The 25,600-nt window shown below is 35.5% G+C and overlaps 1 protein-coding gene across 4 annotated transcripts in view; it reads left to right on the top strand.

The window, feature by feature from the left end:
- TMEM131 (transmembrane protein 131) overlaps positions 1-25,600 on the top strand; it is a 206,890-nt gene that overhangs the window by 136,796 nt on the left and 44,494 nt on the right. For 3 of the 4 annotated variants that reach the window (XM_045550172.1, XM_045550173.1, XM_045550175.1), the window contains 14 exons: positions 5,040-5,148; positions 11,062-11,170; positions 11,995-12,148; positions 12,251-12,421; positions 13,446-13,556; positions 13,650-13,784; positions 14,925-15,029; positions 16,320-16,406; positions 20,424-20,576; positions 20,683-20,758; positions 20,941-21,058; positions 23,059-23,197; positions 23,315-23,424; positions 23,888-23,954. In XM_045550172.1, coding sequence (XP_045406128.1) covers positions 5,040-5,148; positions 11,062-11,170; positions 11,995-12,148; positions 12,251-12,421; positions 13,446-13,556; positions 13,650-13,784; positions 14,925-15,029; positions 16,320-16,406; positions 20,424-20,576; positions 20,683-20,758; positions 20,941-21,058; positions 23,059-23,197; positions 23,315-23,424; positions 23,888-23,954 — 1,644 coding nt within the window. The remainder of the gene's footprint in view (positions 1-5,039; positions 5,149-11,061; positions 11,171-11,994; positions 12,149-12,250; positions 12,422-13,445; positions 13,557-13,649; positions 13,785-14,924; positions 15,030-16,319; positions 16,407-20,423; positions 20,577-20,682; positions 20,759-20,940; positions 21,059-23,058; positions 23,198-23,314; positions 23,425-23,887; positions 23,955-25,600) is intronic. The other variant, XM_045550174.1, reaches the window with a different exon arrangement.

The following is a 25,600-nucleotide window of genomic DNA, read 5'->3' as shown; positions in this document are numbered from 1 at the left end:
AAAAATGTGGTAGGTAATGGGAGAGTGCTCTTAACATTTGTCGTAGGCACCCTTTCTAACTGGCAGCTATGTAGTTACATTAGATAGCACATTATAAACTAGGGTTCTCTCTTCCCCTCACACATACACATAGAGCAAATTACTTTTATGCTGTGTAGTGGAATTGGGGTGCCATTAGATAGTTATAGGCAAAAAATAAAAAGACAAGGATATCCAAGTTTTGCCTTGGCCCACCACATCTCTCCCTGATGAGGTCCCCAAGGTACATATATAGGGAATCATGGAAAAGGAAAGCAGAATATTTTTATTATAATTTGTACTTATGCTGGAAACCTAAATTCAAGAAACTCAGATAAAATGAAGTAGGTCGTGTAGGCTTGAGACTTAACGGACCTTTGACCATCTATGGCCAAACCCAGATTTTACCACCAGATGGTGAAGTACAGACCAAAGAGAGGAGAGTATACAAACCTCATATGAGGAAGTAAGAGATTGTCATCCCAGGTAATCACATCTTAATGCACAGTGACCTTGCTCACTGATAGGATTGGGGTCCAGGCAGGGTGGGGTTTCTGATATCTGATCTAGCATTTCTTCCCACTAGTCATTTCTCTTCATTAGTTTAGGAGTTTGATGGGAAAGTGCCTTTGCTTATTAGCCCAAGAAAACTGGCCTAACTTTTTACATACAATAAATGGACTGAAACAAATGCCTTTTTCAATAAACATTTTATAAGAAAATGAAATTAGCAATTAATCCTAAGAATGTGAATGGAAAAAAATAGAGTATTCAGTTCATTTACAACATGGAATTAAATAGCCCCATGTTCCTCCTTTTCTCTGTTTTTAAGGAGTTGTAGGATACATTTTAAGTTAATATTTTTGCTCTTACTATGGATCAGGCACTATGCTAGCGTCACTTGCATGAATTACCTTATTTAATACAACTCTATAGGGTGCACAGGTTCTAGTTTCCCAAATAGGGAAACTGAGAGCTGTTTTTTTTTTTAAGTGACTTATCCAACTATAAAAAATTCAAAAGTTACATGAAAGTATGTTAGATATATAATGCCACTTAATCAAGTCTTTATGAATATATATTTCAATTTCATAGTCAATATTTCTATTAAAAACTATATGTCTATGTATCTATTATACATCTGTACCTAGCTGTATATGTAATTTTTATAATATCCAAAACCCAAACTCTGCCAGTGTTTTGATAGTTTTGTCTTTCCTCCTTCACTCATCCCTTCATTCACTCAATAAATATTTAATGAGCATTAGCGATATGCCAGGTTCTGTGCTAAGTACTGAGAATACAGCATTGGTCCCCTCCCCTGTCAAGCTCACTTTCAAACAGGCCTTCCAGGGGCTCTGGGAGGTGTTTACATTTCATTCTAAGTGCAATGGGAAATTATTATAGGATTTTAAATGAGAGAGTGACATCATCTGATTTATGTTATAAATCTACTTTGTGCAGAGTGAACTTCTGAGCTGCAAGGGCAGAAAGCAAAGAAGAATAGTTATGGTCTGTTACAGTGGTCCACTCGAGAAATGATGGCAGCTTAGACTTCTCCCCATATGAACCGTGGCAAGCCCACCTACAGCGAAACTGAGTTTTAAGAGAGCTTCTCAAAGTTTTCCTATTTGTTTCAGCATTTTCTGCATAATGTAAATGGCTTAGAGGCTGATACATTTTTAGAAGGGTTCCTACCTCTTTCCATTTCACAAATATATAGAAGTTTTAGGGTGTGCTAAGTAGTGCTAAGAGCTGGAGATTTTTTAAAAATTCTCCATCAGGGAATTCAGTCTTTTTCTAAATAGTCTTTCTAAATGTAGGGTTACTAAAGTAAGCAGCTCCAAATGTAAGTTCCTCACCTGTTAATGGACAGGATGCCCAGGTTTAGGCCCTCCTGATATTGTCTATAATGCAATCTTGAGAAAATGGTTTTCCTCAACATTCAAAACATTAATGCTCTTTAAATGATGGAATACGTTTGCCTCAGGTATCTTAAGAGGAACATTGATTTGAGGTTTCCTTGGTAATTGATAAATAGGAATGACAGATTTACTAATTTTTCAGTATCAGCTTGATATATTCTTCAATGAATATGTGCATGAATTATTAAAAATAAAATTGTTACATACTGAAAAATTATTTTCTTTGTTTGCTCAAGTGCTTTTGTAAGTAGTTGCAGAATGTCCTGGACTCTTGAGTCTCACATTAGTTGGGCCTGAATGTCGTGAGAAAAGGCTAGAACTATATTTAGAACATATTCAAGCTGCCTTCCCCGGGAATCTTGCCATGTTTTTTCCACTTCTTGATTATCTTTGAATAAGCAATAGTTAGTGACTAACACTGAAACAGATTGTTAATATAAATATGCTTATTATAAAGTAATTATTGTATATTAGTTTTCATTTAAAGCCACCAGAATGAACCAGCTAGTTAAGTATTTTGTTTTGGCTTTTTTGTTTTGCTTTATTTTTGTTTCTTTGGAAAATGGTTTTTAACTGATTTAGGTTTGTTGGTTTGTTTGTTTTTAATGATAACGAGTAAATAATTCAGACCATTTGCATAAAAGAATGGCAATTGAGTTGTCGAATAATTGTTGTTTACAACTATCCCAGCATGTTAGTGCAACATATTTTAAGGTAATAATACTGAATGTAAAATTTTCCTCTGGTAAGGAGAATCTTAAAGTGATGTGTTTCATATGAGAAAAACATTTTTTTTCATCAGCTATCCTAACCTCTTACTACTTATATATATTTTAACAAATACCATTGCTTAACTATTTCTGGCACTGTGTTGTACAGGCTGATAACACTCAAAAAGTATTAAGGTTGTTACTGATGAACTGCCACTTCTGATCTTTAAGCATGTTGGAAAGTGGTCAAGATTCCATTGTTGCTATATCACATTCAGTAGAACAAGTAAAGGAATTAGGAGCCATATCTGTGAAAGTCCTCTGCAAACTACAAAACTTACAAGATCATCTCTCTAACAAAATCCTTACCTCACAATGAAGGTGGCTAATTTGAAAAATCTAGCAAAATTAATTGGATCACAAAATTTTGTATATAGATGAGGTCTCAGAAAATAATCTAATTCCCTAGGATTTTTTTTTCCCCCCACAGGTGAGGAAAGTGAGCCCCAGAGTATGTGAACAGCTGACTCAAGCTCGCACTTCTAGTTATATAGTTAATATGCTTTTCTTGCATGAAGTGATTGCTACTAGATTATCACCTAAACTTCTATACTGCTTTCCTTTTCTTTGGAAAAAGTATTAATATGGTAGTATAGGAAAATGAAACTTTCTCCAGTTCGTAGTTTATCTTATAGTTCAAACTACTTTCTTTTATTGTTACATCTAGGAGCCTTTCAAGGAATGAAGAAGTTTGTATTTTAAATGTATTATTAATAACAGCAAAGCTTATTGATAAGTAATGGTATTGTTATGAACATATCATTTAACTCCCAGCCCCAGTTAGAGATTCAAAAGCAAATAAGAAGGAATTCTTAAAGTAGAAGGCAGGAAGATAAAAGGGTTAATATGCTGAAAGAGCCAGAGTCCAAGAGCTAGTAAGGCTGTTAAGATTTAAGATTTTCAGTGCATAATAAAATCACATAACCATCCTTAGAGCCATCCTTTTAGGCTCTGTAAAGACTTGCTAACTGTGGGGGACTAACCCAACATGGAAAGGGTGGAGCTCTAGCTGTATCTGTGATCATTATTATATAATCAGTTTTATTCCCTGTGGCAAGGAAAGTAGACAGTTGTCTTTCTTTAGGCTTTTCTAGATGTTCAGTTTAGGCAGATTTCACCTTTGTAAATGAGGTGAAAAGAGTGGGCAGGTAGCCAGAGGGAAGAACTTGGTGCCTTGTGGATCTGACTTGTGCCGGATGGGCATGCCTGATAAATTTCACAGAAAAGATCTGTGTTCTTTTCTATAGGAAATGACAGGCTTTGACAACAAGTTTATAAAGCCCTTGAAAACTCAACAAATACCCAAGGAGGGTATTCAGACAAGGTTAAGATTCAAAATGAATTATAAAGCAAGATTTTTAATCAAGATTTGTGTAAAATACCATGATTTTGTGAATACATGTTTGTGGAATAGGATGTCCAGTGAAGGGCCCTGGACCAAGTCAGGAAACCTAGTTTCCAGTTCTGCCTCTGATGCCTCACTATTGAAACATCACTCAATATGACAAGGTTCTCTTCATGAGTAAAAGAGAGGTTGGGATCTTTAAAGTCCCTTCCAATTGAAAATGCTTTGTGTCAGTGAGAAAATAAAAAATAACTGTAACCTTAAAAGGTATTTTTTAAGCATGCTCTCAAAGTGCAAGCTTTTCCTGGTTTTGGTATTTTAAGTTTTATTGTTTGAATAGAAAGATCTGATTTTTTAAGTCTAAAGCTTTCTGACCTCTTCCAAATTGAACATCCCTGCAATCTGCCTCACTGCTCAATCCCATAGCCAGGAGTGCTGCCCTGCCCCTGGAATGCTGTGCACCTCATTGACATGGTTGTGGCCTAGAGAGGAAGAGAAAATGCCATTAGAAATGAAGTCTGCACAACTACTGTGGCACTGGGGCACCAGCTCCCAAATTCATGTTCATTCTTCACCTGCATGTAGTCTGGGTGGTATATTTAGTAGTGTGAATTTCTTTAAGAAGGACCCACAAGTCTTCCTTAGGTCATATTCTCTGATATATAAATTAGGCATTCATTTGGAAAATAACCTTTTGTAATGTTTTATGTACTTATACCCAATGTACTAGTTGGTTTTTAGATTCTGACTAATATGTTTTTTTTTTTTTTTTTTTGCCTGTGGTCATTTTATTTCATAAAGATATTCTAATGAAATTAATTTGAAGTTTTACCAGTTTGGCCTCCTCCGTTTAGAGGGACCACATAAATTAAACTTTTAAAATTTTTATTCTGCTTTACTTTTCCAGTATACTTTCCAGTACAAGGCAACTGAACCATTAGACTAAAATAATGCCATATGTGTATTTTTTTCTCTTTGCAGAGTGTTCGACCTACACCACAAAATGATGCTGTAACGGTACACTTTAAACCAATTACATTAAAAGCTTCAGAAAGTAAATACACCAAGGTTGCAAGTATTAGTTTTGATGGCAAGTATTGACCTTTTTCTCTCTAATGGAGTGGTGTTACTTTGATAAACTAGAGAACATCTATGTTGACATTCTGCTACAGAGATCCAGATGAGTTTACAGTCAGAATTTATATTACTGCTTAGGCTGATTTTTCCTATAGACATCACAAACTCTTATTTCATTGATTCACGAAAGAAAATACCATAACTTTATAAAGCCAAATTACTATGAGCAATAGAAAAATATCAGCAAATACATTAGAATTGAAATCCTGTACTCTGGGCTAACCCTTTTACACATCTATCTATATTGTAATTTACCTTAATTATGAAGTCATAATGTACTTGAATTTCAGAAACATGTTTGAATTTGAGAGCAAAAATATTCTTCGTAGCATTTTCATATGTTAGCTTTTATAAGCAAGACAGATGGTTCTACATAAGCTAAAATAACCTTTATGATAAAATTGTCAAATTAGCTATTATTTCAAGCATGTATAATATATATTTTGTCATTTGAAATGTTAAGTCAACCAGATTTTACCAGTTTTATAGCAGGTTTTTATTTAGTTTTGCCCACTTTAATAGAACATTTATTGAATTTGCTGTCATAAAATTTTTTAAATAATAACTTAATGCCTGCTTAACTAAATGAGAACTGAAACTCTGAACAGGGCTTTTCTCATAGGGACCCATGCAAGTGAGTAGCCATAAAGGTTAAACTTTGGCTTTATGATAACGCCACCTCTGCTCAGAGTCCACATTTTACAGCTCAGCTCCTCATCGGATGAGAGTATTTGATCAACGAGTGTAGGACACTGACACGCTCTCTGCAGCATTTGTGAGAGCATCTGTGCCTGCTGCTCACCAGTGGTGAGTTCTCAGGAGGATCTATAGCAAGAACACAGGCTGGGTGCTGGCCTTAGGATTCATCCCATGCGCTCAGTGAAAACTCCCAAAGAATCAAAATTAAGTAGGCGGCATATTTCACAATACAGTTGTCAAGAAGTATTATAGAAGGTATTGATGCCACAGTTATTTCCAAATCTGTGGTAAATTGTCTTCTACGCTACTGAGAAACCACATTCATGACACTAGTGTCAGCATCAGCAGGTACATTCTCTTCTCATGCAGAGAAGAGAAGGCCAGTGCTGCTAAATTCCTGACCCCGAAGAACCTTTAGGACCCATCCTTCCCACTTGTGCGAGTTAGTTCTCCCGTGCTTTGTGAGGATGGAGAGCCCCTCTTCTCCAGCTCCTGTATTGACAATCCATTGAATGTTTTCATTCTCTAGATAAATGCAGTGTGTCATTAGTGTTGGGTCTTCTGAGATCATAGACTCTAAAATAAGTGTTTCTTAAAGAAATTGTGTAAAATTAAATACAAAGGCAAAGGGAAAGCACCTATAAGAGCAAATGCTGTGGTTTTTAAACATGAGTTTTTAATATCCTGGGGAAACCCTTTTACCTTCCACCTCACCTGCCACCACCTAGATCCCAGCACAAAATACCTCTCTGAGATTGCTATGAAAATCAGTCAGGCAACCTAATGAGTAGACTCAAAGAGCTGGAGAAAGAAGAACAGACTGACCCCAAACCCAGCAGGAGAGAAATCAATAAGATCAAATCAGAACTAAATGAAATGGACAACAGAAAAACCATACGGGAGATTAATAAAATGAAAAGTTGGTTTTTTGAAAAGATAAATAAAATTGACACACCTTTGGCTAGACTAAGATCAGAAAAGAAAAATCTCTAATAACCTCCATCAGAAACATGAAAGGAGAAATTACAACTGATGCCACAGAGATACACAAGATATTACTCTATGAATTCTAAAAAAACCTTTATGCACACAAACTGGAAAATGTGGAAGAGATGGACAAATTTTTAGAAACACATAGCCTCCCTAGGCTCAACCAGGAAGAAACAGAATTCCTGAACAGACCAATATCAAGAACTGAAATCAAAACAGCAATAAAAAACCTTCCCAAAAAGAAAAGCCCCAGACCAGATGGTTTCACACCCAAATTTTACCACACCTACAAAGAACTGCCTTTCCTACAAAAGTTATTCCATAACATCGAGAAGTATGGAATCCTCCCCAACACATTTTATGAAGCCAACATAACTGTGATACCAAAACCAGGAAAGGCCGCAACAAAAAAAGAAAACCACAGACCGATTTCCCTTATGAATATAGATGCAAAACTTCTCAATAAAATCCTAGCAAATCGAATCCAGGTGCTCTTCAAGAAAATAATCCATCACAACCAAGTGGGCTTCATCCCAGAGATGCAGGGATGGTTCAACATACACAAATCTATAAATGTATTTTATCACATAAGTAAAAGCAAAAACAAAGACCACATGATCCTCTCAATAGACACAGAAAAAACATTTGACAAAATTCAACACCCTTTTATGATAAGAACACGTAACAAAATAGGCATAGACGGGGCCTACCTAAAAATGATACAAGCCATATATGACAAGCCCACAGCCAACATCATACTGAATGGGGAAAAATTGAAAGCATTCCCACTTAGAACTGGAACCAGACAAGGCTGCCCACTGTCCCCACTGCTATTCAACATAGTGCTGGAAGTCCTTGCGAGAGCAATCAGGCAAGAGAGCAGAATCAAGGGTGTCCAAATAGGGACAGAAGAGATCAAACTCTCACTCTTTGCTGATGATATGATATTATATCTAAAAACCCCCAAGGATTCAACCAAGAGACTCCTGGAATTGATAAATGAATTCAGTAAAGTCTTAGGATACAAAATCAATACACACAAATCAGAGGCATTTCTATATGCCAGTAACAGTCAAACTGAGAACCAAATCAAAGACTCTACCCTTCACAATAGCAACAAAGAAAATAAAGTACCTAGGAATATATTTAACTAAGGAGGTAAAAGACCTCTACAGGGAGAACTGTGAAACACTGAGGAAGGAAATCGCAGAGCAAGTAAACAGGTGGAAAACCATACCATGGTCATGGATTAGAAGAATCAACATTGTGAAAATGTCTATACTACCCAAAGTGATCTACGGATTCAATGCAATCCCTATTAAATTACCAACATCATTTTTCACAGATATAGAAAAAATAATTTTACGCTTTGTATGGAACTAGAGAAGACCCTGTTTAGCAAAAACAATTTTAGGCAATAAGAACAAAATGGAAGGTATTAATTTACCAGCCTTCAAATTATACTACAAGGCTGTGGTTATTAAAACAGCTTGGTATTGGCACAAGAACAGGGACACAGACCAGTGGAACAGAAATGAGAATCCAGATATAAAGCCATCCTCATATAGCCATCTAGTCTTTGACAAAGCAGACAAAAACATACTCTGGGGAAAAGAATCCTTATTTAATAAATGGTGCTGGGAAAACTGGATAGCCACATGTAGAAGATTGAAATAGGACCCTCACCTTTCCCCTTTCACAAAAATCAAATCACGGTGGATAACAGACTTAAACCTAAGGTGTGAAACTATTAGAATTCTAGAGAAAATGTGGGGAAAACTCTTGTAGACATTGGCCTAGGCAAAGAATTTATGAAGAAGACCCCAAAGGCAATCACAGCAACAAAAATAAATAAATGGGACCTGATTAAATTAAAAAGCTTCTGCATAGCCAAAGAAACAGTCACAAGAGCAAACAGACAACCTACAGAATGGGAAAAATTTTCTACATGGTACACATCTGATAAAGGACTGATAACTAGAATCTATTTAGAACTCAGGAAAAACAGTAAGAAAAAAATCAAACAACCCTATCAAAAAGTGGGCAAAGGACATGAATAGAAATTTTTCAAAAGCAGACAAAAGAATGACCAACAAACATGTGAAAAAATGCTCAACATCTCTAATCATCAGGGAAATGCAAATCAGACCCACAATGAGATACCAACTTAACTCCAGTGAGAATGGCCTTTATCAAAAAGTCCCATAACAATAAATGTTGGTGAGGATGCGGAGAGACAGGAACACTCATGCACTGCTGATGGGACTGCAAACTAGTGCAACCTCTGTGGAAAGCAATACGGAGATACTTTAAACAGATACAAGTAGACCTACCATTTGATCCAGCAATCCCATTATTGGGCATCTACCCAAAAGAACAAAAGACATTCTGTAACAAAGACATCTACACTCAAATGTTTATAACAGCGCAATTCACAATTGCAGAGATGTGGAAACAACCCAAGTGCCCATCATACATGAATAGATTAATAAAATGTGGTATATGTATACCATGGAGTACTACTCAGCTATAAGAAATAATGGTGATATAGCACCTCTTGTATTTTCCTGGATAGAGCTGGAACCCATTCTACTAAGTGAAGTATCCCAAGAATGGAAAAGTAAGCACCATATGTACTCACCATCAGATTGGTTTCACTAATCATCACCTAAGAGCACATTTAGGAATAACATTAATCAGGTGTCGGCCAGATGGCGGGGGAGGGGATGGGTGTATACATACATAATGAGTGTGATACACACCGTCTAGGGAATGGATACTCTAGAAGCTCTGACTCGGGGGCAGGGGGGAGGAAGGGCAGTATACGTAACCTAAACTTTTGTACCCCCATAATATGCTGAAATAAAAAAAAGAAAATGGGAAAGTGTGTTTTACGTAACTTATAATCTTTTCAGAATGCACCTTGTACATATCTCTGTAGTATTGACTTACCAAGCAAGCATCTTTCTCATCAAACATCATTGTTCTTTATGATTTTTAACTAAATTTTCTTGAGAATTTAGCGCTTTATTTACTAAAATATAATATACCATGAAATGCCTAAATTATGGCCCTTGTAATCAGCCTTATGTCAGAACAAATAGTGAAAAATTAAAAACAGCCTGAAAATGGCTAACTAGCAAGCAGAAAGAAACAAGAGCCTTGATGGAAATTTTAAAAATCTAAAGTTTTCATCTGTACATAGTTAAATACTAGATGTCATACCATTTCTTTGTTCTTTTTTTGTCCTGAAATTAAATGACACAGATTTGCAGAACTCACATGTAAGTTCTTCTCATAAGTGGAAGTATTCCAAAAGTACTTTAAAGAGGATAAACAGCTTCTTTACTTTCTTTGAAAAGATCATCTAATGAGTACCCAGATTGGACCCATCTGAATCCATTTATGTAATCCCAGTTGGAATTATTCAAAAGTGCTACAAAATCTAAAGGTTTTATTGATGCTTCATCTATGAGGACAATATAATATGATGGTAGGAAGGGATTTTGTCTCCTCTTATTCCATGAGTTAGAATTGGCTCATATGAGAAGGCAGAGCTCATGACTCTTAACTTTTCTTGTACCATGCTACTTTATTGGTGTTTGTAGCAAGACTCTAGCCATACAAGGAATATTATTTCTTTCTCAGTATATCTATAAACCAACAGTTCTCAGTAGAGGGTAATTTTACCTCCCAAGGGGATATTTGGCAATGTCTAGAGACATTTTTGGTAGTCACAGCTGCAGGGATTCTACTGACAATCTAACAAGTGGAGAGGTCCAGGATGCTGCTAAATATCCTACAGTGCACAAGACAGCCCCACAACAAAGAATGAATCTATCCTAAAATATTAATCGTACCAAGGTCTAGACTCTGCTGTAAGTAAACCAAAACCTGTAGCTATAAAAAAGTGGCTTAGATACAGTGTTTTTCTCCTGAATTGTATTCACTTACTAATTCCTTATCTGTTTATCTTATTACAGGAAAAACAAAACATTTTCCTTTTTTGTATGAAAAATGTGATATCTGATTTTAAGTGTTATAAAAGTGTTCTGTTTGCCAATTTGAAAGCTCAACTTTTTTTTTTTTTTTTTAAGATTTTGTCAGTCCATGTAAAGTCACTCATACTCTTTGGTAATAAAAGGTGACAGAGATTATTTTTTATATTTCCTTTTAGCATCAAAAGCAAGGAAACCATCTCAGTTTTCTGGGAAAATAACCGTTAAAGCAAAGGAAAAGAGTTATTCTAAACTTGAAATACCATATCAAGCAGAAGTTTTAGATGGGTGAGTTTCTTTTTAAAATAAGCCTTGTAACTTTTTGCTAATCAAGAAATTGTTCTCCTACTAATGACTTTAAGTCATTAAAAATAGTACCTTAAGTTTATATAAACTCAATGGAATTATTGTTGAAAAACGTCAATTACAAAGGAGAAAACTCTATATTTTGTTTATATTTTACTCTGTTAGAAGAAAAAGGTAAGTGGGATGATACGATTTTTGGCTTGAATGAAGACTTGATGATTCAAAAATGAATCTGATTTTTTAAAATAATATTTAAAGCATTTGAACCATTTTTTTCTTGTTATTCTGTTTGTACCATGTAAGTGATTGTGGCTTGTTATTAGTATTTTGCCACTTGAAACAAAATTATTTATATTCCTTTATAAACTCATAAATACTTCTAGAATTATAACTTTTTATAAATGGGCAGTAACATATGTAGTTCATTTTCTAATTATACTTTAACCAATAATAGTTTAATGTCCAACTTGGTAGGTAGGGATTCATTTTAACAAAGCTGGTTGCCATTCAATGGTAAACATGATTTTTTTCAAAATACATTAAAGCTTTTTCTGTTGATACATTCTCAATTCTAATTGTTTGATTACATATAATTCATTAGAGAATGGTCCTTTATATTAAATTTTAATATTTTGCAAGCTAAATTTTATTTTAAATCATATGGTAAATCACTAAAATATTATAGTTCTAATTCTCTAATACATTTCTTAATGCTGAACATGAATTATTACTCACAAGAAAAGAACTTGGATTTTAAATTAACACATGGAAATAAAAATGATTTGTTTTGTTTTGTTTTTGAATAGTTATTTGGGATTTGATCACGCTGCAACATTATTTCACATCCGAGACAGTCCTGCTGATCCTGTGGAAAGGCCAATTTACCTTACTAACACTTTCAGTTTTGCGATCCTCATTCACGATGTATTGCTACCAGAAGAAGCCAAAACAATGTTTAAAGTATGTCCAGGAACCCTCATACTTTTAATTTTACTGGTCTATCAACTAGATGATGCTGACATACTGGTTTTTTTTTTTTTTCTCTCTCCCATCATTTCCTAGGTTCACAACTTCAGCAAACCAGTCTTAATTCTTCCTAATGAATCAGGATACATTTTTACCCTGTTTTTTATGCCTTCCACATCATCCATGCACATAGATAACAACATTTTACTTATTACCAATGCTTCTAAATTTCATTTACCTGTGCGGGTATACACAGGCTTTTTAGATGTAAGTATGTTATCTACCTTTAAAATTTAAACTCTCTACTCACTTTCCGTGTTTTCAGATATTATTAGGCAGTCGTGTTGCACACTCTCATTATCTGTGCTCTACAAGTTGATCTGATTCTAGCCTTGAAAGTCAGTACTTTCAAGATAACTGGTTTTCACCCTTCCCAGCAGCCGTCTTTCCTCATGATATGGTTGACTCCTCTGGTTACAGTCTCCACTAAGATCTTCTCCACATTCTGCTTTCTCTTGGTTTTGCTTTTAAACTGTTATAATAATGGGAAATCTTAAAAAGAAAAATAATAGGCAGGAAAAAATAGTACAAGGAGGGTGAAGAGATGACTAAAACCAGGAAATACCAGGATGAAGAAAAGAACCAGATAGTAAAGAAGATAATAAAATGGTGAAGACACAGTTGGAAGAGTAATCTAATAAATACAACACAGAAGGAAAGAATCAAGGTCTTCCTGGTACAGAAAATAAGCCAGGAAAAAAATCCAAACCAAGCTGTCCAGAGAGTGCTCAATGAAAGAAGCTTAGATAAGAGATAAAAATGTTAGGAAAGATAAAAAGAAAGGTAGAACATGTAGAAATGTAGCTCTCTTAAAAAGTCAGCATCAGTTAGAATTTTAGAGTGGGAGGGACCTTCGGTATTATCTCACTCCTTCAGTTACTCTGTTTAAATTATTACTATTTGTAATCATGCATGATGCTTACTGAGACCACAGACTTTGCCCAGTCCCCTAGGGCTCCACTTAACCTCTCCTAGTACTGTAGCTTCCTGCTTCTTTCATGTGCCTTCAGAGGAGAAATAGCTGCTCCGTAGAGGCCATGCTGTTTTCATTTCAATTACTCAAAATTTATCATACAAAGTTCTCAACTGTATTGTATATATGTGTGTGTATGTATATATACATAAAACATAGAAACTTTAATATATCTTAATTATAGCTATTTTCTCTTGATAACACTGTGTCGCACAAATGTGATTTTATGTTCAATCCAGTTCTTTTATATCTTTCTAGTACTTCGTGTTGCCCCCCAAAATAGAAGAACGTTTCATAGATTTTGGAGTACTGAGTGCTACAGAAGCAAGTAATATTTTATTTGCAATTATAAACAGCAATCCAATTGAGGTAAAAAAAAAAACCTGTTTTTATTCTAAATCACATTTAAGGATTTTATGCTTGTGTTGTGATAGTCACTTTTATATCTTTCTCTTTTTTAAGTTGGCTATAAAAAGTTGGCATATCATAGGAGATGGTTTATCAATAGAACTGGTAGCTATGGAAAAAGGCAATAGAACTACAATAATTTCAAGCCTTCCAGAGTTCGAAAAATCCTCTTTATCAGACCAGTCATCAGTAAGTAAACTTTCTTATCATTTCCTTAAATTGAGGTGGATGTCTAAACTGCAGCTAAAAGACCACTGCTATGTTGTATACCTCAACTGATATTTTTGTGTGATTCATAATAACATTGGTTATTTGCTATTAAAAGGACCTTACAGGTAATCTACTTCAGCCCCCTCCTTTTTGTAACACAAGTGTCACTACAGGGGAAATTCACGTGGGTACAAACCTTGTGTTCACTGAGTTTCCTGGGAAAAAGAGATAGCCTTTAACATTGGTAGAAAGTGTTTTCAGTCATACAGTAATATTCCCAGCCACTTTTCTATGCTGATTAGAAGAGAGTATCAGTGAAATAAACATTATTCAATCCCTGTGTGAATCTGCCCACATACTTTTACTCTGTCTTATAAACATGTACAGTTGGTCATAAAAAAGTACTAAACAAGGGAAAAATATATCAGTCTCAGCCCTCACCAATACTGAAAAGGGAACTTGTAGTTTATACCTACTGAGAAAAAAATCAGTAAAATCACCTGCAAGAAGGAGCTTCACATATCTCATCTGCAGGTTAGGATGGAATTTCTTAGGGCAGTTTTACAAAAGGAAAAGCAAGTGTCCTTATACACAGAGATTGTTGACAAATATGCTTTCATGGAATGCCATAGGTTTGGTGTTTTGTTATGCCCAATCTAGGCTGTTCTGAAGACATGAATATTAACATTACAGAGTTACATTCAGAACTGGAAGCAGAACCAGATATGTATGTACTTGTGCCTCCAGTGTGGCTGTAGAGTTGGTAGAAGGCTGTGTCCCTCCATTCCAGCTCTCATCCCCTTTGGCCATGTAGATCCATGGGTGGTGAGTGAGGAGCTTTACTGGCTAGAGGACCACACTCCTACCCAGCTTGTAGCTGGGAATCTGACTGCTCCTGGAGCCAGCTTTCTTGGTGGCCCATGGAATAAATGTAGAAGGTAAACATCAAGGGATGGACATTATTTTGAGATATTTGTACATGATGATATGGCAATTTAGTATCATACTAGTATATGTTAGGATTTGGAAGTCATTTTATCACTATAGCCTTCATTTCCATTTTAATAGGAAACTTCAACTCATAAGGCTAATGCATGATATCATTTTTACTCTATACAGGTAATATTAGCTTCAGGCTATTTTGCAGTGTTCAGAGTCAAACTTACTGCAAAAAAACTAGAAGGGATTCATGACGGAGCCATACAGATCACAACAGACTATGAGGTAAGGGCTTTAGGGGGATTCATGTCAATAGGGTTTTTCTGAATAAATTGGTCCTTTCTTATTTTTATGAGAACAGAGAAATAAGTTTACTCATAAAGTTACAGTTTACCAGTTTCATACCTTAAAAACTGAGCTTTTGAGAATAATTTATAGAAGATTGATGTTCATTAGCCCATAGTTTTCTGATAACACCCAAACCTCCTAACTAAAAAAGCAACTTCAGAAAAATGCCATTAGCATATTTAGAATTGCTTTGTTAGAAACCTGCTTACAGATGGTGATAGCATTGCGCAGAGCTTGACTGAATTTCCTGAGTTAGATACCTCTGATTCTTCCTGCAATCATAAAGAGCCTCCTGTGTAGCATTTCCAAAAAGGAGGAGAAAATCAGGAGTCATTCCAAGTAAAAGGACAAAAAGATCATTAAGTATTCTAAAGACTCTTTGTGGTGTTTATGTTGCCTTCAGTAAGATTTTGAATGGATATATTTCTGCCAAATAAGTATTTTTAATTTTATATTTTAAAGTTCTTTGGGAAGTCAAGCACTGCTAAATTCAATAAGTTTCTACCCTTATCCTCCTACGTGTTTTCAGCACACAAAACCCGCACATGAAAGAACTCTAATGGCAAGATAAACAGAATTGGCCATTTAACAATAAATTATTTATTGGGAGTATGTCAGATTACCTCCAAAAGTGAGGAATTCATGCTTATCACTCAAGATAGAAATAAGTACATTTCCAAATTAAGACAAATTTTTGTTAATACAAATAAAAATGATAAGCGAAAATATTCTAGAGAAGTATCTTTGTGAGTTACTAACTGAGTGTGAGTTGGGATTCTGACTCTGGAATGTTCAATGCAGTTTTTCAAATTAGATTGATCTCTATTTCTAGATAATAAAAAACAGCTATGCAACTGTAGAAAATGCTGGACTTTTCATACATTGTTTTAGGAGTACAATTTGACTTTCCTTTTTATATTAACAATCTATAAAATACTTGTATGTTGAACAGTCTGTCTTCATTCCTTCTCCATTGTTTAGTCTCATTTACCATGTTTTCAGTGAATCACTGAGAAATATATGGAAATTTATTGTATTTCATTACATTTTATGGAGTACATTGAGCAGATTAAACAATACACATGTGTGATTTTGATGTTGGTTTTGAGTTTATTGTCAGTATAAGTCCCAAAATGAGATTAACTCCAAAATATAATGCAGTAATTGTCAAGATCAATCTAAGACTTAAACAGTTACTTTATTATGGTCTACTTCTTCACTCCACAGATCCTAACAATTCCTGTGAAAGCTGTGATTGCGGTGGGTTCACTGACATGCTTCCCTAAGCATATGGTTCTTCCACCTTCCTTTCCAGTAAGATAATTAATTTACAGGTTTTTGCTTACTAATTTTTTCCTTTGCCTTTGCTTCTGTGTTCCTCGAATTTAACAGTAAAGTCAGGTATTCTGTATTAATCATTTATTATAAAATAAGACTTTATACCAGTTTCTTTTGAAGATAGTGTCCCTTTAGAGTCCACTTTAGATAGAATTCCTTCCCTCAAAAAGCTTTCTGTCTAGAAAGGGAAATGGACCCATGCATGATTCATAGATGTAAAGCAGAATGTAGAAATTGACCTAAGAGGGGTAAATATAAAGTGCTGTGATCTTATTGATGGAGGTGCCATGTGAGCCAGCTTAAGATTTCTTTTTGCAGTGAAAGATAAGTGGTGGTAAAAATATATATTCAGAGCCGGGGAACAACCTCAACAAAGATGCAGAGGCAGTAAAGTCTGAGGTGGGTTTAGGCAGTAGTGAGTTTTCCAGTTTAGCAAGAATGGAGGGAAATTTGAAGAGAGAAGATGGAATGATATGTGATGGCATGAAAAAAAAAATTAAAGGTGTTTAAGTACACGGGAATCTGAAGTTTTATAGCAGAAACTTGGTATCATCAAAGCTGAACTTTAAAGACTGGCTCTCTGGCAGAAGGCAATGTAGGATGCATGTGGAAGTAACAATATAACACCTCGGCCAGGCGCGGTGGCTCACGCCTGTAATCCTAGCACTCTGGGAGGCCAAGGTGGGTGGATCGCTCAAGGTCAGGAGTTCGAGACCAGCCTGAGCAAGAGCAAGACTCCATCTCTACTAAAACTAGAAAGAAATTATCTGGCCAACTAAAATATATATAGAAAAAAATTAGCCGGGCAAGCTACTTGGGAGGCTGAGGCAATAGGATCACTTAAGCCCAGGAGTTTGAGGTTGCTGTGAGCTAGGCTGATGCCACGACACTCACTCTAGCCAGGGCAACAAAGCGACACTCTGTCTCAAAAAAAAAAAAAAAAAAAGAACACCTGAAGGCCAACCCAGAGACTCTGGCCAGAGTCCACATGAAAAGTCAAGGGGGAAGGTTTGAGCTCAGGACTGTGGCAGAGGCAATAAAGTCCTTTCATACCTTCAAGGCTTTGTTGTTTCTCTGCTTTGAATACCCTACCTCCTCTCCTCCCTTCAAAGAACTCATACACATCTTTCAAGATTCAATTCCATTGTCAAAGTCACCTCTCTGAAGATTTCTTGACTCTTATAAACAATATCAGTTGTTTTACGTGTGATCTTTGAACACTTTGAAATTACCTCTTATAGCAAGCCTCATAGTGTGCTATAAATATTTCCTTACAAGTTGGTGTCCCCAATGAGACTCTGCCACCCTGTAGGAAAGGGATAAGGGATCTTTTATTCCCAACAGCACACACTTAGTAGATAATGGATGGATGAAGGAACAAATGATGAAGAGGGAACAAAGGCAAGAGAGATTTCAGATGAATTATTTAAACTATGCTTAAATGTCCTAAAGAGATCATACAAACTGAAGCAACTATGGGGAGGAGGAGGGTAGATAGAGGAGTCAGAAATATGGCTTAGAGTTTGACCCTGGAAAATAAGGAGAAAAGAAATCAAAAAACCAGGATAAGGTGCTGCTTTTTGCAGGAAGATGGTGCAGTGAGTTCAGGAGATACTGTCCAAATGTAGAATTGTCTCTTATCCTGTGATGGGTGATACAGTGAATTAGGAGAAACAACACATTGCAAAATCTTAATACCATATGTAGGTTGAGCATCCCTAACCCAAAAATCTGAAATCCAAAAATGCTCCAGAATTGGAATTCTGAGCACCAGCATGACACCACTAGTGGAAAATTCCACACCTGACCTCATGTGACAGGTTGCAGTCAGACCTTTGTTTCATGCACAAAATTATTTTAAATATTATATAAAATTACCTTCAGGCTATGTATATAAGGTATACATGAAACATTAAGTGAATTTTGTGTTTAGACTTGAGTTCTATCTGCAAGATAACCTCATTATGTATATGCAAATATTCCAAAATCAAAAAAAAAAATCCAAAATCTAAAACACTTCTGGTCCTAAGCATTTTGGATAAGGAATACTCAGCCTGTACAATAATACCAAATTCAAAATTTAGCTCCTTAAAAATATAAATTTTTAATTACTAGGTTCACCACATTTAAGTTTGAGTCTTAATTAAATCTTCATCTTCCTGTCATTCCACTTTGTACTGAACTCTTGACTTCATTATTTATCCAAAAGAGCCTTGTTCTTCCTTCAGTTACCTTCTCAATCAATGATCTCCTTAATCTCTGCATAAATCCTGGAAGGGAATAGCTCAGTTCAGAAGGCAGCAGATGACACAGGGAAAAGACCCCACCCATGGATAAAATAAATGAGGAAGCATCCGTATAAAAACAAAGTGTTTGTCTTAGTCCCTTTGTGTTGCGATAAAGGAATACTTGAGGCTGTATAATTTATAAAGAAAAAAGGTGTATTTGGCTTATGGTTCTGCTGTACGAGAAGCCCAGCACAGGCATCTGCATCTGGTGAGGTCCTCAAACTGCTTCACTCATGGTGGGACATACTGCAGGAGACGAAGCAAGGGGTGGGGGAGGTGCTGGGCTATTTTTAACGACCTGCTGTCATGGGAACAGAGAAAGAATTCACTCACTACCAGGAGTCATCATAAGGGATCTGCCCCCCATGACCCAGACACCTCCCTTAAGGCCCCACCTCTAACATTGGGGATCAAATTTCAACATGAGGCTGGGAGGGGACAAACCAAACTATAGGAGTGTTGGTTTTGAACAGCTTCAGATTAAGCTTTCAAATATCTTTAGATGTCTCACAGGACCAGATGTTTGCTTGGAATTACAAATTAACCCTGTATTACAAATTCTTTGCAGTCTCTTTACCAGATGGGAAATACTAGCCCTGACTGATAGAAACAATACTTCAGAATAAACGTTTCACATAGCTTGTAGTTTAACACTTAACATTTGAATAGAATTGTTGAAGGAAATTTTGTATCTGATAGCTCTTTTGATCCCCACCACACCCCTGCAAAGACAAGACACAAGGGAAGTAGTTATCACAGGCCTGTCAAGTCCAGGTGACTGCCAGAAGATCCTGCTGTTCTGACATTCTGTCCTCCCCACAGTACAGTCACCCTCTTATCTGTCTAGTGTTTTATTCTCACTAGGCTGTAAGTGAGGCGTATGGGTCTCAGCATCACCATCATTCAGCTCTTTTTCCTGTGTATTATCTTAACTTCTATTATCTTTTAATACCAAATATTAGAAAAGTGAGTTTAATCATTTTAGAGACCTCTTCAAATGTGTAGGAGTCATGTATACAAAAAGGTAAAATTTTGTGTATTAATTAAAGTAAAAGATTGTAATGTGAGGATTATTTAAATTATTTAATTTTTTATTTAAAATTTGGTACCGTATCATAGGGAGAAGGTTGTAGCTGGTAAGAGCAGTCATTGGTTATTTAACAATTTAATCTGTGCTGTTTTAATAAGATCCTTGATAACCCATATTTTTAAAAGATACCAAATTTCTCTTGGGCACAAATGATACTTTTCTAACGAAAAAGACTTTAAGGAAAAAAATGTGATTTTTGTCTTGTTTGCCATTAGATTTTAGAACTCATTTATTTCAGGGCATCTTTTCTTTGGTATAAACAAACCTTGACCATTCCCTTTATTGAAGCTGTCTCTGCTGTATCTTTGTTGACATCATCAGTGTTTTAGCACGAAACTGAACATTTTTACTTCAATTCATTTTCAAAATATTGCAAAGATTTGTCCTCCTGATTTTTCTGTAACATGCCATAACAACAAAATAAAGTTTCAGTGTTTTGTGGGGGGGGGGTTCCTGCTCTTAAGTACAAATGTAGAGATTACCAATGGATGAAAATTCTAAAATGGCTTTGGACTTTGGTTTCCTAGAAATATGCTTATGAGCTCTAAAGTGTGTGATCTGAAGAAAATTTGACCATAAGTTTTTTTTTGTTTGTTTTTTGTTTTCTTCCTTCAGGGGAAAATAGTTCATCAAAGTTTAAATATTATGAATTCCTTCTCACAGAAGGTAAAGATACAGCAAATACGATCTTTGTCAGAAGATGTGCGATTTTACTATAAACGATTACGGGGCAATAAGGAAGACTTGGAGCCAGGGAAAAAATCAAAGGTTTGAAAATGTTATTAATATATTTGAGAATTCCCATCGGTTAATATTTTGTTATTGTGACCTTCTGTGGATTTGGAATTCATGGTTCTCTTGTGCCTCTTTATAGATTGCAAACATTTATTTTGATCCTGGACTACAGTGTGGGGATCATTGCTATGTTGGCTTGCCTTTCCTATCCAAATGTAAGTTATCTTGCTGTTCTTGCTCATGCTTTCACTCCCCCCAAAATATTCTTTTAACAAAAAGCTGCCACTTTTAAAGTCCATCCCTGTCTCTTGGTGCTATAGAAATCGTTTGAAGGAAGATTGATAAGTGGGTATATATAGATGTTGGGCTGAATATGTTATACTTTTCCTTGTTTTAGCTGAACCCAAAATGCAGCCTGGTGTAGCTATGCAGGAAGATATGTGGGATGCTGACTGGGATTTGCATCAAAGCCTGTTCAAAGGATGGATGGGAATAAAGGAAAATTCAGGTCATAGGTGAGTAATTTGGCTTTATTTAAGTATTTCAGCCATCTTTACGAGTTTGAAACATCTCAGTTGATATTACTTCCTAAATGTTATTTTTATGTTAGGTTATTTTACTTTATAGCTAAGAAAATATGCCTAGTCTTCAGACAGTTATTATTGAGCTATCTTAAATTGACATTTTTATTGTATATTGCTCAGAAATATACACACTGTCATTTTTCTCTTTTCTCCAGTGCTTTAGATACTTCCTAAAAACCCAAGAAACTCTTTGAAGTTGTCTTTATATAGGATGACTACAGTGTTCACCTTAGACACAGCCATTTACAAATGAAAGAGAGTTTTTACCTACCACTGACCTCTGTTAAAGGCAAGGAAAACATTTTCTAGGTTTACTCCCACCTAGACACTAGGTAGAAGCCCCAGTGTCTATTTGCTCATTGTAAAAAGGACTACCTCCTCCCTTTCCAAGTGCTAAACTTTTAGGGGGCGTGTAGGGCCCAGTTCAGACAGGCTCCACAGCGTGTCTTTGGCAGGTAGGAGATGTGCTGCTAATGACAAATCAGCACTGCACCTAGATTCAAAAGCAAATCTATTCCTTTGGTATTACAGAAATCTTGTATTTTTGTGTACTTAAGAGAATTTGACTAGAATAATGATAAGTATGACAACTGTTGAAACTGCTCTTCTCAATTGGCTCATTTGGAATATATTTGTCAGCATCAAGATATTCCTGCTTAATAGTCTGAGAATTTTATAGTGCTCTTAACAATTGAATCCAAGGGTTTGTTTATCCGAACTGTTTTGTTAAGGCAAAAGAAAGTTAAATTTTTACTTTAAAATAGTTAAAATGAATACCAAAGAGACTTCTCCTAATGGCTTGCTAAGAAAACACTAATGTAAACTCTTCTTCATATCCTGTATTTCCACAGTGGACATTATACAAAATAAGCCAGCTCCAAATTTTAATGTCCAATTATAAATAAATAACGTGTAGTGCTGCCCTAGACTTAGCTGCCAGGGAATCTCTTCACCTCCCACCCACAAAATGCCTGCCTTTCTCTCTGTGTACCCAGCACCCCACTGCTGAGACCAGGGCTCCCTGTCTGCCCTGCGCCACCATGTCCTGGGTACACAGTGAATATGTCTCCCTGCTCCTGCGTTTGTGTTACCTTATCAATGTGTGTGTTACAGAGAATTTCTGCTACTAGTCTATAAAACCCGTATTCTTACCAATATTAGAGTATCATAACACTACAACGGCAGTGTTAGGGGTTAAAATAGGCTTTAGTCTTTAGTCCGAGAAATCTTAGCCCCATTTATAATATTATTTCCTTGGGCAGTGTATTCTGAGTTCTAAACAGCTGGCCTATAAACACAAGTAGGAAACTATTAAAATAAGGTCCTGAATATTGCTGAAATTTTACATCTATCTGCACAAAAACCTGATGTCTTCATTATATGTGAAAATTTTGTTTTGTTTTTATGTTGAGGGGTAAAAGCCATATGCCAGGCAATGCACTGCCTTCTCATTAGTTCTACTGAAAATATTTTTGGAACCTTGCTATTGGTGTCTAGATCTTCCTCTAGCATGTCAGATCCTTTAGGATCCCCATAGTATCATGTTATCTGTATATGCCGGCCTTTTCTAAGTATGTTATCTAATGTAGTCCAGCTTTTCTTATTTAATTTATACTTTAAAAGGTTCTTCAAAATTTACATAGGATTGCATTAATGCTATTGGTATTATTCCTAAAATATTCCATCCTTGCCATGTTCAGTATAAAAACAATGCAGGGATCAGTGATAGATATTTTGGCAGCTCTTTGTCCCAAAATAACTATATCTTCATGTAGTATTAAAAGCATATAAAATATTAGAATGAATAAACATATGTTTTTTCAGGGCCAGAATAAAATTCCTTAAGTACATAAGCATAATAAAATTTCTTATATTCAGAAAAACTCAAATATTTCCTTTTGATACAGTGACTTACAAAATTGTTTTTCTAGATTGAACGCTATATTTGAAGTAAATACAGACCTTCAAAAAAATATAATATCAAAAATCACTGCTGAACTCTCCTGGCCTTCCATACTTAGCTCACCGCGGCATGTGAAATTTCCACTTACTAATACAAACTGCTCTTCAGTAAGTATTGAAAGCGACATCAGGTTTTTTTGGAAATACACAAGAGGGTTATAAAGTATTTGCTCTTAGTTGTAACTACAGAAATCTTTCATTTAATGTTTTATTACTTTGTTTAAGGAAGAAGAGGTCATGTTAGAAAATCCTGCAGATGTTCCTGTCTATATTCAGTTTATTCCTCTGGCTTTATATTCCAACCCTTCAGTCTTTGTAGATAAGTTAGTATCAAGGTAAGCATTGCTTTAGATAATGAAAATGTTTCTATGTAGTACTGAATTATTATTTTACACATTTAAAACTTTATTGCAGCTCATACAGTAGCAAATTTGACTTAGAAAAATTCTGGATGTATAATTAAAGTTGAAAGATTTTGGGGAAAGAGGTTGATATTATGTTAAGCATCTAGAAAAGTTTTCAACTTAAAGCAAGAAAGGAGATGTGGAACTCCTTTCTGAAATATTTGTAAAGAGAAAGCAGATGAAACCTTTCAAATATTTTATTTTAAAAAAGTATGCAAAATATTAATTACAAGTTGTAACCTTTAATTTTTTGAAGGCTGTTAATCTGGTAACAGTGTTCTCAAAATCTGCCAAAAGATAATTTCAAAATAAAGCATGAACTTGATATTTACTTCATAACTCCTTTAATGATGGTGCTGTTTATGAATAAATATGTGTACATTTTTTATTTTAGGTTTAACTTGAGTAAGGTGGCAAAAATAGATTTGAGAACACTAGAATTTCAAGTCTTCAGAAACAGTGTAAGTATTCAAACTTTATGCTATTTCGAAAAAATAATTCTGTAATATTATCAATGCAAGTGTGAAAGAAAACTGTTGGCTGCTCTTAAATTTGACTGAAGAGTAAGTTGCAGAAGAAGCCGGAGCAGTCCAGTAATTATTTTAGAGGGAAAGAAACCAGGAAGAATAGGTGGGATTTAGATCAAGGTGAGGCACATTTAGTAGAAGATTCCTGTTTGTGGGTATTAAAACATTAAGCCATAAAGGTTTATAATAATAGCTACCAGAAATTCTGAGAAATATATAGATGAAGTATATACTAATACATAATTTATTTTCATTAAGCATCTAAATATTGAGCTCAGTCATTTAAATTTTTTTCTGGATACTTTCTAATTAAATTGTAAGCTGTCCATGAATGCTAGACCTGTGACTGGCTGTATTCATACTTAGCACAGTAGTATGCATGGTTTTCACTCAGTAGATAATCTTGAATTATTATACCTGTATATAAACAGGTTTGTTCTAGGAACCAAACTATTCTCTATTATATAAGGCCTTAATGTGAGGGCATGTGTTAGTGAGGAAGTCAGCACTTGGAACTAACGCCCCCTGGAAACTGGCCCAAATCCCTTGGCCACCACATCGTTTTCTGCCCAAGGCCAAATTCAGATCTGGTTCTCTCAGATACCAAGACCACCCTTAACCATCGTACCACATGGTCATTGCTCATTAGGAATTGCTGTTAGCCTTATCAAACTTTGTCTTGAAATACTGTGTTATTTCCCATAGGTTCGTGTTTTAATCTATAAGACATACATTAGCCAAACCTTTATTAGAATAGTTTTTATAAATCTATCTTTAAGTCAAACTTGTATAAGAAAGTAATTTTCAGGCCGGGCGCGGTGCCTCATGCCTGTAATCCTAGCACTCTGGGAGGCCGAGGCGGGCGGATCCTTTGAGCTCAGGAGTTCAAGACCAGCCTGAGCAAGAGCGAGACCCGTCTCTACTAAAAATAAAAAGAAATTATATGGACAGCTAAAAATATATGCAGAAAAAATTAGCTGGGCATGGTGGCACATGCCTGTAGTCCCAGCTACTTGGGAGGCTGAGGCAGGAGGATTGCTTGAGCCCAGGAGTCTGAGGTTGCTGTGAGCTAGGCTGACGCCACGGCACTCTAGCCTGGGCAACAGAGTGAAACTCTGTCTCAAAAAAAAAAGAAAGAAAGAAAGAAAATAATTGTTCAGTGTTGTATCTTTTCCTGTCAAATAATGGCTAGAACACAAGACTAAAATTTAGACATGTATTCTAGTCTCATGCCTTTCTGTTGGAATCTTTTTGTGTTTTGTTTCTCCCATTCATAAAATGCCAATGTAACAAAAATTGGAAATTATCTAGAAAGCTCAGTAACCAGAACTTCCTTTTACTCTCATTTTATAAGGGAGAAAATACACTTAAGAAGTAAATGAAATAATATTTACCTTTTTTATTTTATTGACAAGTACTAATGGTATTTGTAAGATGTAAAACACTGAACTGAGCACTGTGAGAGATAGGAAAATAAATGAGTATTCTAGACCTCATAAATTTATTCTAAGTAAGAAATTCTGGAGCAGGTCCTAGAATAAGCATAGGATAAATTCTATCCCAGTTCTCCACAATGCTGT

The sequence above is a fragment of the Lemur catta genome, chromosome 4 (genome assembly GCF_020740605.2).
Source record: "Lemur catta isolate mLemCat1 chromosome 4, mLemCat1.pri, whole genome shotgun sequence".
In the NCBI taxonomy this organism is placed as follows: domain Eukaryota; kingdom Metazoa; phylum Chordata; class Mammalia; order Primates; family Lemuridae; genus Lemur; species Lemur catta.
This window is presented reverse-complemented; position numbering and strand designations above follow the sequence as displayed.